The sequence below is a fragment of the Aythya marila genome, assembly GCF_965140915.1.
Source record: "Aythya marila genome assembly, chromosome: 3".
In the NCBI taxonomy this organism is placed as follows: domain Eukaryota; kingdom Metazoa; phylum Chordata; class Aves; order Anseriformes; family Anatidae; genus Aythya; species Aythya marila.
This window is the reverse complement of record NC_139044.1, coordinates 91245688-91261225: the sequence shown is the minus strand read 5'-3', so window position 1 is coordinate 91261225 and position 15538 is coordinate 91245688. Positions and strand designations below refer to the sequence as shown.

The 15538-nt window shown below is 36.6% G+C and overlaps 1 protein-coding gene across 1 annotated transcript in view; it reads right to left on the bottom strand.

Moving 5' to 3' along the window:
* Nucleotides 1–15538, bottom strand: part of EYS (eyes shut homolog) — a gene marked incomplete at its 5' end in the record, with an annotated part of 718160 nt that overhangs the window by 471195 nt on the left and 231427 nt on the right. The window contains 4 exons of the mRNA XM_082756672.1: nucleotides 6861–7006; nucleotides 7684–7791; nucleotides 8855–8951; nucleotides 15185–15444. Coding sequence (XP_082612798.1) covers nucleotides 6861–7006; nucleotides 7684–7791; nucleotides 8855–8951; nucleotides 15185–15444 — 611 coding nt within the window. The remainder of the gene's footprint in view (nucleotides 1–6860; nucleotides 7007–7683; nucleotides 7792–8854; nucleotides 8952–15184; nucleotides 15445–15538) is intronic.

Here is a 15538-nt window from a genome sequence, read left to right as displayed (position 1 = left end):
TAAAGAAAAAATGATTAACACCTGAATCACGAAAAAGACCGTAAGGGTAAGTTATCATCATACATTATGTTTAATTACTTATTCCTATTACTTTGTCATATTTCACAGCTGAAGCGAGAGTAATATTAATGTTTTAGTTAACAGGCTTGTTTTTAATATCAATGTGGAATATATATTTATGTAGGTTTTTCTTGTGTTTTTCTTTATCATAATTATGTACCAATGCACACTCAGAATGCAGCAACCCATTAATTGATTTGTGATAATTAAGATATAGCTATACTCATTGATTATATTTCATTATCGTGCTTGTAATTTTAAATTGATGATTATGTTCCATATAATTTCACAAAGAGTAACAGAAGTTCCACTTGCCTGCACTATATCTTCAGATACAAAGGTTTATTAACCTATCAAGCCATCATGAAATCTGTGCAATAGCCTTTCATACTCCTTTGATTTCCCTTTTAGGTACCAAAACCCAAAACACAATCCTCAAAATGTATATCCACTAGAGAAGCCAGTGGTGGTCAAGAGGCTGGGAGGCAACAGTTGACCCAAACTGACCAAAGGGATATTGCATACCATATGATGTCAAGCTCAGCAATAAACATGAATTTACAAAGGGGAGTCACGCTTGGCCAATGTGAAAGTCATCACCACAGAAGGCTGTCTTAGTGAATGAAAGGAGAGAAGTGGTTGTCTATCTCAATTTTATTAAGGCTTCCAACATTGTCTCCTGTAGCATCGGTATAGACAAGCTAAAAAAATAAAGGTTGGACAAGTGCCCAATGAGATGGATTAAAAGCCCACTGGTTTGTGATCAGTGGCACAAAGTCGATCCAGATGCCAGTCACTAGTGGGGTATCCCAGAGTTTGATAGTAGCTCCAGTATTTAACATCTTTACTAACTTAGGACAGTTTATTGGAGTGCACCCTCAACATCTGCAGTTGGCTGTTTTGCCCTTCAAAAGTATTTTGACAGACCCAAGCCAGGACTGAGAGGACTCTCAAAGAAATGAACAAGGAGAAATGCAAAGTCCTGTACCTAGGAATGAACATCACATGAACCAGTATGCTCTTCAGGAAAACCAGCTGGAAAGTCTCTTCGCAGAGAACTTATAGTCCTAGTAGACACATTGATCATGAACCATCAGTGCATCCCTGCAACAGGAAAAGCCAGCAGTATCCTGACCTGCATGAAGCAGAGTTTTGCCTGCAGGTGGAAGGAGGTGATTCTTCCTCTCTACTCCATACCAAGACAGTTCTAGGCTCCTCAGAACAAGAAAGGCGTGGACTTACTGGAGCAACACCAGAGCAGTATCACAAAGATGATTAAGGGACTGAAGTCTCTTTCATAAGAGACATGAGAGAGCTTGGACTGTTCAGCCTGGAGAAGAGAAATCTCAAAGGGATCTTACCCATGTGTACAAAACCTGACGGGAGGGGGATGAAGAAGCAGCAGACTCTTCTCAGTAGCATCCACAGACAAGACAAGAAGCAAGGGGCACTAACTGCAACATTGTAGGTTCTGACAGAACTTAAGGAACTGTACCATTGTTGTGAGGGTGACCAAGCATGGAACAGGTTGCCCGGAGAGGTTATGGAATCTCCATCCTTGGAGATCTTCAGAATCCAAGTGGACACAGTCCCAGACAATCTGCTCTAGCTGACCTTGCTTGAGAAGTGAGTAGGACTAGATGATCTCAAGGGATCCAATCCGACCTAAAAGGTCCTGTGATTCTGTGATAAATATATTTATCTAATGAGAATATTTTATAACATGAGACTAACTATGACCTTCCAGCAAAATGGAAAATAGTACTGATAATTTTTCCATATTATTTTTTTAATCTAAAGTTGTTGAAAAGCAAGTGTCAATGTATTAATTCTACTCTCAATTCTACCTGTTCTTTTGAATGATTCACTTACTAAGTAAACGACTGCTTTTAGTATGAACATGCCACAATATTTAATGTACAAGTGTAGTGGCTAGAGAAATATCTTTACCATAGATTATTTGTAGAGCAATGCAAGTAAATATTTTTTCACTTAAGTCTTTATACATGTAATGACTTGAGTATGACTGAAGCAGTATTTTTTTCAGCTGAAAACCTAATAAAAAATTTACTAGTCTTTTTTTAACCCGTAGTACAAGATTCCTTTAAATTAATAATTTTTGGTTTTGATATTTTCTAAAAGAAAGCACAATTTTCAAATGATAAATTAACTTTATTTTTATTTAAAAATAAACAAACAAACATAAAACAAGGCTGACAAAATGTTTTTGCTTGCATTGATGCTTCTAATATTTTGATCAGAATCAGACCAACTGTACTGATCAGTTTTTCAAATACTTTCAGTTGTCCTAAATCTTTTTAGATTTGTAGTTCAATTATATTTGCATCTTCCCATTCCTGTCTGCATAAACCAAGAGTGTAAATTAAGTCTGAGTCCACAAAGACTATCCAGACAGCCTCAGATGACGGAAGCCCCCAAAGGGAAAGGCATTCAAATGGCATCTGGGAGAGAGAAGAATACAACAAGTAGAATGAAACAGTTTCAGTTCTCTCTTTAGTTTTATATGAAGACACATAATATCTACATATGAGCTGAGTGTCTAAGTCCGCAATATAGTCTGCAGAGATTAAATAAAAATAATCATGAGAACTTCAGAGACTGATCCCATCAACACTAAAGGCACTCAGGGAAGTATTAAGTCACCTAAACTGGTTTACGACGTCATACGAGAAGGCCTCTGGGATCCAATAAAACAGTGCAAGTCCTGTAGTTACTATTTAAAACCCATGGGAAACCCATGACCTTCTGGAGGGTCAGCTAAAGACAAGACAGAATATGCTGGGGGAAGTGTAAAATTGTTCAAGACAACTGTGTTGAGGCAACTAAATCTTGTTGTCAGGATCTGACAGCTGAACAGGCTGCTGGAATCCTTTGACTGTATCTCTCTGCTGATGGTATTAGGAGCTTAGTCAGACAGAATATTACTGATGCAAAGACACATAAATTTAAGCACTTTTTCCCAAAACTGATTCTTGCCATTTATGCTTCATTATGTCACGAAAGTTAAAAGTAGCTTTACTATGAATTGAAGGGACAGACATATTGCAACAGTATGTGTAAAACTGGGAAAAACTAATAGTTTGTGTGCTTGGAAGCAAGTGGTCACACTAATGTAAGGAGACAGGATGTAGATTTTGCTTCCTAAAGTCACTGGTCTGAAAAAACAACACATATCTGTTTACAAAGGTCATTTTCAGAAACAGAGATTACGTGTATTCTATATAAACATTTGCGGAAGAGCACATATAAGTACAACAGCAGCAGCTGATGAAGCTGAAATAATCAAATCTGGCGTTATCAAGAGTACCTAGTGGAACTGAGCAGCATTCTTTCATGGAGTAACACTGGCCAGACAAAGCAAATTTAAAAAAAAAAAAAAAGGGGGGGGGGGGCTAGACTGGAGACAGAAACTTCATATTACTAGGTCATCTGCTGCTTTGACGTAGCCTTGCTCGACAGTGTGATTGAGGATGACTAAACGTATGAAGGAATACTGCAGAAGAGGGAATGCAGTTATCTCTAGCAGGTATAAACAATTGATTTTTTTATATTATGCTTTTGTTTTTTTTACTTTTCTCCTCCTTCTAATATAGCACTGCTGTATTAAGTCACTTACGATTTCTCACCAGGGGAAAAACAGTTTCTTGAATGTCTAGATCTCTTATTTTCTGGGGCAATCTCTATACAGGTTAAGACGACCATTGTTGCTGCCACTTAAATCCTGACACAAAGGATCCATCTGTGCACTTGTCACCTCAGCTGTGATAACTTTTTGTAAAAGTCTATATGAGCTGCAAGACAGCAATCTTACAGTGCTGAGAAAAATGTTTTAAATATTAGTACATTTTTAAAAAATATTTTTGTTAAATAGCTATTTAAAATGAAATAAAATGTTGAGCGATGTAAAATGAATAAAAATTATGTAAATTTACAGAAAACACATAACTTTAAGTGATACATTAACTATCGAAATTCTAGAGCCTACACAGTAGAGATCAGTGTTTTAAGACTGCCTTCCTTGAGACATAAAATTACACTATGACCAAAAAAAAACAATAACCAACATTCAAAATGTCTGGTGAAAGACAGTACTTTTAAAATAAATTTTTATAAACAAAATGAAATAAAGTAACATAATTTGGCCTAACCCATTTGATGTATTATTGTAATGACTAAGTTCTAAAATCTCAAAACAACCAGGGAACTACTTTACAATTTTGTATGTTTGTCAGGGAAACATACACTTGACACATGCTCTTTGTTCACACTGACACTGAAAGAATTTTTCTGCAGCATCTGTTTCAGTGTAAATAATAGAAATATTTTGTAATCATTTCATGTTAGAAACTGTACAAAACAAAAATTTTAGTAGGCATGTATCCTCCATAGAAGAAAAATTTAATGTACAAATACTGCATTTCGTTATCTGTAATCTGATCTCATCACTAGGTGTAGTAAATTATATGATATTTGTTATATTTCTGAGCAAGATTAAACAATATAACTATTGTTGAGCTTGAATTTACTCCTTCTGGATCTTTATTTCTTTACTGTTCTTTCCAGTATTAACCATCCCTATGTACTCTTATTTTTTTGGAAATGTGATGTGTCCTGGGTTCTAAGTCTTAAGGAATTATATGGTCAAGCTAACAAAATGACAAAAATAACTTTATAATAAAAAAAAATTAGACAGTATTATCTTCATTAGAAGTGATATGATTGCATTACTTAAAAACAATAGAAAACGTGAGGGGTTCATCTATTTGACTAAGTATCAGTGTTAGGTAGAAATCCAATTGTCCATACTATTGTTCAGGTATTACTCAGTTTTATAATTAGTAAACAAGGTAGGTGGCAATGTTTGAAGAAAATAAAGAAAACTTCCAATGTTAGTATGCTGCCAGAGCCTTAAAATATTCAATGATACTCATCCAACTGTACAGCATACTGAAGTGGAATATTCCCAACAGACTGACTCATACCATCTAATTTTACTGAAGTTTTCTTCGTAATTCTGAAGAGCAATGTCTTGCTCTAAAAAGACCTTGCTTTCAAATCAAACTACTTTTAACTCTCTTCTGCTAACACTTTAAACTTTTTCAAGATTACGTTTGCTTTCACCAAGACATTGAAGATGCTGCACATACAGCTTTGCAATTTCTTCTTTAACCCTTATTATGCATCAGGTTTCTAAAAGCAATCAATACCCCCAACACTTTGCATTGGATGAATTACTCTTTGACACGTTGCACTTTAAGGGTGAAAAAAGCACTCACTGCAATCAAGCGATGGGCAATCTATCACTAATTTTTGAGTAACAGTCACCAGGATATCACATTGCCCTTGACAGTAAGTAACTAACACTAGGTAATAAACAACTATCCTTATTAATATACTGAAGAGTATTGCATTTGTAGCAGATGACTACTTGTAATAGAAAACAACTATGATAGCTGACATAGAAACAAAATGAAAAACACCTATCCTTCCAGGGTAGTTGTGTAAGGGAAATGAACTCAAGTCAACCTTCTTACTCAAATAATGAAAAATGATAGAAAGAAAACACTTGCAGATTGCATATTCTTTTTTACATTGGAGTCTCATGAGCCCTTCAAGTACAGATGTCTTTTACGAATATAACTGGAAATTCTTACAGAAATATATACGTAAAGCTGAAGGCAATTGTTTTAAAATCTAGTAGTTAAAATTTTACATCTGCAGGACCACTGGCACCACCACATCACTGCACCGCTAATGAACCACAGTGTTTTTGATACCCAAGAAGTATTATTAATCAGAACACAGTGCTGACGAGAATAATCTGGGAAAAATGTTTTTAAAGTTTTAGGCAAGAGAATTACATGGATTTTCCTAAACTTTGCTGAAATGTCATTAAAAATGTGAAGAATACAGTACAAGTGATACATGCACTAAAGTCTGTGACAAATGGAAGGTTATACAACCGTACTGGTATTTCCCAAACTGTACTTCGCTCTGCAGACTCACTACATTCCTCTCAGTTAAGGGGATGCCAAAAGAATCCTCTCTAGTCTTTTGAACTTATGTGATATTCATCACAGACTGGAACGTGTATGAAAAATGTTATGCAAAAAATACGCAGAAATCATGCAACTTGAGGCAGAAAACCGTAACAATTTCTTCAAGCACAGTCATATGACCCCAAGTGTATTTAGGTTGCTTAAACTGAATACATCAAAACATTAAGCATGAATTGTTCTGCTACATATAAAGCATTTAAGTAAATGTCAGCATCATTTTAGAGAAATTTTAGTACATCTCTACCCATTAAATATTTTGTCATTAGTGCTGTAAAAATGTAAAGATTAACACTAATAGCAACACGGTCAGCCCAACAGGTCAGTAAAGTCAAAGCGTTACTATGGTTATGAGCAAATCTAGATGACAAGGTAGCATTTTATTGTGTTTGTAAAATTTACTTTGTATCTATGGTAATACTTTTTCTTGGCTGATTTCAGAAAACAATGATTTACTTTGCATTATACAATCTCCTTTAAATGTGTTTCAGCATAATGTACAAGTGAGTAAAGAAACTATAAATCAACACTTAATTTAAGTAACACCTTGACCTACTTAGCAAGAACTGGATCAGAGTCCTGTTTGAGTTAATATTGATTTATCCTCCAATAAGCAAAAGATCCCGTGTCTTCCTTGATTTAGTTGAGGCCATTGCTATGAAATTAAAAACGAGTAAAACCCGTAATATAGCCCTCTCGTCTGTGGTAGAGAATGTACCATACCTGTGAATCCAGGAGAACAGAAGCACTGATAACCTCCAAGCCTGTTGATGCAGCTTCCTCCATTCAAACAAGGCAAGGTTTCACACTCATCTACATCCATCTCACACAGAGACCCATAGTATCCAGGTGCACAATTACAGAGGAATCTTCACAGAAGAGAAAATTGTGTGACTCAGTGGAAGCAAACAACATAATCTATTGTAATATTCTGAAGCTATAGGTATGTTCTGATGTCAAACTGTGGTCCCTAATCACCATCCATATTGAAATAATTAACAGACTCCTCTCATTTCCATGTTTCTAAAGCATGCATAGCAATTTAGTGTTGGATTTTTTTATTTTTTTAATTAGTAGGGAAATTGTGCTCAAAAATTTCAGCTGAACCTATAGGAAATGACATACAGGATAAAATTTTGTCAGAAGTCTCTGAAAAATTGTAGTGTTGTGGATACAAACACAAGATACAGTATTTTTTTCTTATTTATACTTAACTTTGTTAGTAAACACATTAAAAAACTTCATTGTTGGAAACTGAAGAGAGAGAGAGAAAGCAATCTAACTGCAGTTCATTTCTTCTATTTCACATTTATGCCAAATTTAAGAAAAAGGAGGAAAAGAACAAGTTGTGCCAACTTCCCTTCCATTTTCCTCTCAAATCACGTAAGAAACAAGTAGCTGAGCCAGCAACATTTGCTGACCCCATTTTAATAGAGAATCCGTGTTGCCTGCTGAAGGTCCCTTCCAAACCTCAATACAGTGAAGCACATTTTGCATTCAAGCAATTTTTTTTGATTTTTTATTTCATTTATTTGTAGTAACTAACCTGTTAATGAGATCAAGGCAAGTTCCATTGTTTTTGCAGGGTACTGATAAGCATTCATTAACCTCCACCTCGCAAAGTGTCCCAGTGAAGCCATGCTGGCAGGAGCACCTAGCAAAGAGAACGTCATCATTTTACTTTTCAGTTTACCATAAAAAGATACCTGAAAAATATGGGGCATATTTTGGGAGGAACAAACCAAAAGTGTTTTTTTGTTTGCTTGTTTTTGTTTTTTTGTTTGGTTGGTTTTTTTGTTTGTTTGTTTTTTGTTTGTTTTGTTTTTTAAGATCATTAGAAAGTTCTGCATTTCAACAAACTTCCTAAGTACAGTGACTTCAGCCTAGGAAATAGTATTTTCACTATTATTAGTTGAAGCCACAGATTTTGTGCTGACTCAGCTGTGCAGGGGCTCAGGGCTTGTCTTGACCTGACATGGTTTTTGTTTGTTTTGAGACCTACCCTGGAGCCAACTGACTGATGCCTCCCCTTGCTTTAGTTTCAGATCTGGGATTGGGACCTATGGAGAGGGTGTGACACACTGGGACAAGCATGGTGTTGCGAGCACTCGCCCCTTGTGTCCATGGGGGCTAAGCAGTGCAAAGGAAGCAAATCATGATAATGAAACATACCAAAATAGCTCCAAGCAGGTAGAAGACTGAAAAACATAAAACACCCACCTAGCAGACACTTCCAAATGCAGGTCACTTGCAAAAACGCTGCCAGTTCTTCTTGAGAAAGATTGAAATCACTGATCCCAGAACCCAGACAGAGTTTGTGAGGATGCTCGTTACAACAAGGGCTAGATAACTGTAAGCTTTCTTACCTAACAATTTGAACTATAGTTTTATGAAGCTCTTTTGTATTAATATGGACATAAGTATTAGTATGTTTGTAACTGGATCAATAATAGCTGTTTTAATACATGATTAGGTTGTTAAAATTTTAAATAGCCTAACAATAAATTATTGGGTCCACACATATGGCATGTTCCTTTCTGACCATAAGATCCTGTATGTAACATAACATGTAATGTGTCAAACCCATAACAAAATAAGGACGCATTATAGCACCAAAGGGCAGCAAACATAATACAAGCAAAGGTTGAAAAGAATAGCTAAAAGCTAATTAGCAATTTATCATACTGGGTATTCGTTGCTCAAATAATTTCCCTCACCTGTAACTGTTAACCCCATCCACACAGAGACCTTCATTCTGGCATGGATCTGAGATGCACTCATCACTGTTAACTTCACAGTAAGTACCTTCAAATCCTGAAAAATAGATTGTATTAACTATGAATGAGTGAATTCCACTGCACAATTTGAATATACGGATCAAGGATCTTCTTGGGAGTTGAGCTATCTGAGCTCAGGATCAATTTTGGTAACGCAAGTGTCAGGCTTGAGAAAACTCAGCAACTGTAGAAGCTGCTAAAGAAAGAGCTGAGGAAAACATCAACTACTTCTCATGGGAGCACTTCAGCTGAGGCTCTCTGCCCTTTGAGCTGTGTTGCAGCCATGCCCGTGACCATGTATCAGTTCTGCACCCTGACTCTTGCCTCAGATCAGCTCCCTGGCTTGACCCTGTGCCCACTCAACTACTACAGATTTGACTGGTGATCTGGCACCTAGGCTGACCCTGGATACTGGAACTGGTCCTGCCCTGCTCACCTGACTCACATATTGTCAAGACGAGATCCTCAATGGTGAGGTTCCTGCCCTGGCACGCTTGGTTAGACTCCTGGCTCATTTTTGCTTGTGGAGCAGCTAGCCCTCACTGCTCCCTCCTTCACATGCTGCACATCAACTGCACATCAAGTGCAGCAAGCGGATGCCATCCTAAAGGAATTTTCTCCAATTATTTTATTCATTAGCTTCAACCAGTTCATCTCCAGAGACTAAAAGAAGCCTTATCATACTTTAATGAACCAGAAAGACCACATTTGGATGTAGCTCCTGGATACTGTGAAATGCAACCAGTTTTAAAGGACTTAAAAGGCTTTCTTGGGGCATGTAGGACAGTATCAGAAATGAAAAGCTAATTCAAAAATCTAGAGCATAATAAAGGTTAAGAGAGACCACATTTATCCAAAGCAGTCAGAAGATGAGAAAAACACATTTAGCTCGTTCTACTACTTACATCAAGAAAAAATATTATTCATTATGATCTTATATGGAACAGCTTCTTATTCTTTTGTGATACTCGGTAATATCTGAGCAAGCATCTCCTTCTTAAAATACCACAGCTGTCATTAAAATACATAAAAAGGAAAATGGTAGACATTCATCATTCTGCTTCCACCTGACACCCCAATTGGTTATGGATGTTTTATAGTCTTTTTGAGGTAAATAATACTGAAGTGAAAACATAAAGCACCATTTAGACACATTTTTGATTGCAGTAGTACACACTATTCCAGCCCATGGCAAAATACAGCTACCTTGGAAAGACATAAATGAAATAAACATAGAGCAGGCATGGTATTTTACCTACTATTCCTACAAATGGAGAAAAATACTGGCTTCATTGCATAATTTAACCAGTTATTTATTTACTACATTATGATATAATAGATGTGTTCAATCTAATACTGAATACTGTCTTTTTTTTTAACCAAAATAAATTAGCTCATCTTTTTTTTTTTTTAAAAAAAGAAGTCAATCTTATTTTTCTTAATGATACATGCTAACCATAAAAGACACCAAACTATGTAGATGATACATTTTGATCTACAATTTAAAAGCACTGTTCTGAATTCATGCAGCAATGCTAAACAACTTTAGCCATGCCGGCCATTTTTACAGATCTCAACAAAAACCGTTCGCGTTCAGCTAAAACTGTTTATCAGAAACACTCGAATCTTAAAAGAACATAAAAATATCAGTGTTATTTACACTGTTTTATACATAATTTCTGGATGTCTGTGGTGTAGTATAAAGTCTGCAAAATGAATATTTCAATGAAAGCAATTGGTTAAAAAGCCAATTTTAATTCACCGCTGATGTATGTTCTCAGAGAAAATTATGAAATTAAATTTAAATGTGCACATTTCTTGTACAAACAACAGAAAAACCTCAAAATACGTACTTTTATGTTAGGATCAAAATACCTGTACAATATTTACAAATATATTTGGACAGCAACCAACCATACTGTTTTCAGATCCAAAAGACTACTTTAAATACTCACATGTAAGAGGAGTTGGCCTAAGGAAAGAGTTACCCTCCTCATTTACTTACACAGTGCTGTTAAAACTATGAGAGACCTCATGGGTCTAACACGCATGGACATGTAGTTCTTGTATTTTACATGACAGTCAAACATGATTTAAAGTGCGATGTAACACATTAGTAAATTTTGTATAACTTACAAATGCTGCCACACATAGCCAGGATCTTCTGGAAGACTAAAGCTAAGATCAACGTATGGTTGCAATTTTTTCAGTAATGTAGATGTTTCCAGATTGTTTCACATGGGGGGGGGAGGAAGGAACAGACGTGTTTTCCATTTAAATCAATTTAAAATGTTTAAAATGTCAGAAATACTACTGAATCTAACATTTAAGTTACAAAGAAACTTGCAGTACATAAACAAGCATTCACTTAGTGGAGCCAAAAAAATATACTGGAAGACTTAATTTGTAGTTTATATGGCAAATATATTTCATTCATCTGAATTACAAAACACAAAACCTTTTTATTTAAGCAAACTATTTTGTAAAGCAGCACATTACTTAAAAGCCCGAAAATATGCATGCTGCTGTAAGGTACTGTTACTCTAACAATATTTAGTATTATGTGTAGGACAGTAATATGCACATTTAAATGCAAGTACTTCCTGCTTTTGCTAGTGCAAATCAGTCAAGCTTCGGATCTAAACTGTAAATCAATAGCACATGTAAATGATTTGTTGCAGCTCTCCAGCCATATACTTTAACAGGTAGCTTTTCCACATTTCAAACCTGGGTGACACATTAAAAATGCAATTTTTGACCTTAACGCTTTTTATGTGGAAAACCTGAAAGCTTTCTGAACTCAGTTCAAACTACTCTGAACTTCTAAATGAAAAGCTGCATCTAATCAATAGGGAAGAGCAAATGGCACGCACTGCCACTCTGGAATACAGAATTGCATTAGATACCTGCTCAAAATTTCCAATATTGAGTTTAAGAAATTATCCTAACAGGGATGGACAATCGAGCGGTTTTTCTTTTTCTTCCCCCCACGGGTCTGGCCATAAGGAGTAGATGAATGTCATTGTAATGACAAATAAATGTTTTTTATTTGCCAGATGTATTTTACATTATTTTTCCTACGACATTTAGGAAACTCAAGTAAGATAGGAATGGAATCTCATTGGTATTAGAGAAGTTTCAAATAGGATCTTTTTCACAAAGTAGTTATCCACTTCAATTTTCACAGAACTACCAACATCCTGTGAAAGTTTTTCCAACAGTATCAGTGGATGAAGCATTACTTAAGTTGGGATAGACCCTATTGCTCCTTCGGCTTCTCTGAAATACTGGAAATGGCTACTCTGTGTGATCTGCAATGCACAGTGTAGCCACACATCTGCTGTTATTATTATGGTCATGTTTGTTTGCTTAATCCATTTCAGAGAAATACCACAAAATTTACCTTCAAAGGCAACAAAAAGGACAAACTGCGTTCTTTCTCTATAAGCTCTCCACTGATTTACACACCAGCAAAGAATCATGGATTGTACTTGTCTTCTCATTGTGAAACACTTCTGAACCAATGTTTGTAAGCATTATCATAACACACAGCTGTGAAGTCTTTAAATTTTTAGATACAGTACTTTATACTGCATCAAAATACATAGTAAATTGTTTGACTCATTATTTGAGTATTTTATCAAGCAACTCTCAAGCAGCCCACTTCACCATCAGCTGAACCAATGTTTGTTTCATATGCACATGGTGGTTTAACACCAATGGGTAGCTAAGCACCACCATGCTGCTCCCATTCCCCCACCTCACCAGAAAAGAAGGAGAAAATACAATGAAAAAAAAAAAAAATTGTAGGTTGAGATAAGGACAGGAAGATTATGCACCGATTTCTGTCACAGGAAAAACAGACTCGGCATAAGGAAGATTTATGTAATTTATTGCCTTTTGCTATTAAGACTAGAAGAGTAAGAAACTAAAAACATGTTCCTCCCCATTCATGTTCCTCCCACCTCCACACCCTGAGCAGGGCAGGTGAACAGGCAGTGGGAACTGCTGTCAGTCCCTAATGCACACTTCATCTCTGCCGCTCCTTCACAGTCACTCTCTGCCCCTACTCCACTGAAGGCTCCTCCATGGGGTGGCTGCAGCGTGGAGATCTGCTCCATTGGCTGCAGGGGGACAGCCTGCTCCACCAGGGGCCTCTCCACAGGCTGCAGGGGAACTTCTGCTGTGTGCCTGGGGCACCTCCTGCCCTCCTGCTCCACTGATCTTGGGATGTGCAGGGCTGGTTCTCACTGCTCTCTCCCTGCTTCTGTTGTGCAGCTTTTTTTTCCCCTTTCTTCAGTCTGCTCCCCCAGAGGCCCATCCATTGTCGCTCCCTGTCTTGGCTTTGGCCAGCAGCAGGTCCCTTTTTGAGCCAGTGGGAGCTGGCTCTGATCTGACATGGAGCAGCTGCTGGGCTCTGCTCACAGAGGCACCCCTTCCAGCCCCTGCACTACCAAAACATCACCACAGAAGGTTAATACAGTGCATATTTACTATATTTATGAAATTGTCTAGTCAGTTGACACAAATATTAAATAGCTTTTTTTATTCTATGAAAGTTGTAACGACAACTACATTGTTCATTTAGTTCTTCTCATATATGGCTGCATTTTGCAACTCTTGATAAACTAGAGTCAGAACAACTAATGACTGGACTGTTAACTACGTATCATGCAAGTTCTTTAATCAATATGTCATCTGGTACTAAGTCAGGTATCTTGGAATATTCCAACTATGTCAGTTGCGATTACCCTTTGTAATCTAGTCTGTAATCGTGACAAGCTTATTGGGAGAGAAAGTGATGCACGTGGCAGACAAAAACAGGATAAGAAGACAACTGAGAAAATCTATCTCCATAAAATGCTTTCAATTAGATTTTTATATTTTACTGTACTTCCTGTTTTGATAGTCCTTAATAAGTGACTGCTTTTTTTGAGCATGTATGACTAACTCATTCCATGAATTATGCCTTTTACCCCTTTTCAATACTGAGATATTTTCAGCTTTCCAAGATCTGTTAGCTATGCACTTTACTCTTCTGTTAGTTCCCTGAAGATTTGTTACGATTCCTAGCTGCAAGTTTCAAGAACCCTTGAAGATTCCTTCAAAGTTCCTTCAGAACCTTGGCTGCCAGGTTTTTGTATTCTTAAGAAACTATGCACAAATATCTTTTGAAAGACTTTTCTGGTGGATGTATAGAAAAGGTTTGAACTCTTTACAAATCATTTCTGAAAAAGGCTTCAGAATCAAACACACTATTAAAAGCTTTTTCCTATTGTTGTCATGAAGTTCAATATCATAATAGCACTCAATAAGCAGTTCACCTACCTTCACAATGACTTTTTTTAACTCAGTAATTTACAGTAACCTTAGTAATAAAGATCCTAAGCTATAAATAATGATGACTTCTACATCTTGTCTCTGTATCTTTGCAATCCAGCAAGATGAGTAATACTATTGTGGTGTATACTGAAATTACTGTTTTGCTGTCTTTGGCCCTTAATACACTCCTATACCCCCACCATTTTTATGTATAAAAGCAATGACTTCAAAATCCTACCTAAATTCCAAATTCAGTAGTGCTTTCACTGCAGCTTTAATTAGCTAATGCATTCTTCAATTCTTATGCTAGATTTTATAGAGATGTTTTGCAGTTAAACTGTTGCTCCATTCCACCTTACAAGTTCTTGTACACTGATGGAGAAATTGTGTTTTTTAAGCCATGGCCCAGGAAAGCTTTAAGTGCCTGTTGCGATTTTACTTGTTGCACAGGAAGACAGACAGCAGTCTGCTTTTTTCCATCAGTAAGAGGAAGATTACTCCCCCGATGTCCTAGGCCTTCCTGACAGCTCAGCAGGAAGAGACTGCATTTCCAACTTGGTCCAATTTTTGTACTTTTAACAATATGCATGTATTCTGTCTATTTCTGCCTGTTTTGTCAATTTAGTCTGCCAGCTCTGCTAGCCAGGCTGATGTCTGTCTATGTTTTTGTAACAATTGACTCAAAAATAGTAATTCTGAATGGTGGAATCTGAACAGCCATAGATTTAATAACTATTGCAATATAAGAAATTAATATTAGGCAAACCGACATCTGTATTACCAGTCTTTCATCATAATTGATGAACCTGCTGTAATTCATGAAGGTTTTATGTGCTTTGAAAGATAGACATTCTTGTTGCTTTCATTGAAGAACAGCATTAAATTCAACATGTATTTTCAACTACTCTGCAGTAAAGATTAGGAAACATAAACTACAGCAGTTTTTACCTGTTTTGCAAACGCACAATGGATTTCCATCGACTTGTGCCAAGCACGTTGAGTTGTTTATGCAAGGATTGTAAGGCAGCTCACAGGGACTGAAGCGCTGATGGCAAAAGTCACCAGTATAAAATGGAGGACAAATGCATACAAACTGTCCCTGCTTAACAGATTCATAGCAGGTGGCTCCATTCAAGCATGGTTCAGAATCACATTCATTTATATCTACACTGCAGTCTGGCCCTGTCCACCCTGCTGTACACGAGCACCTGAAAAAAATGAGAATGAAAACAAGAATGAAAACCAACAACTTAGCCCAATCAATTCTAACTACTTCAATTAAGCAAACAAACAACAATAAAC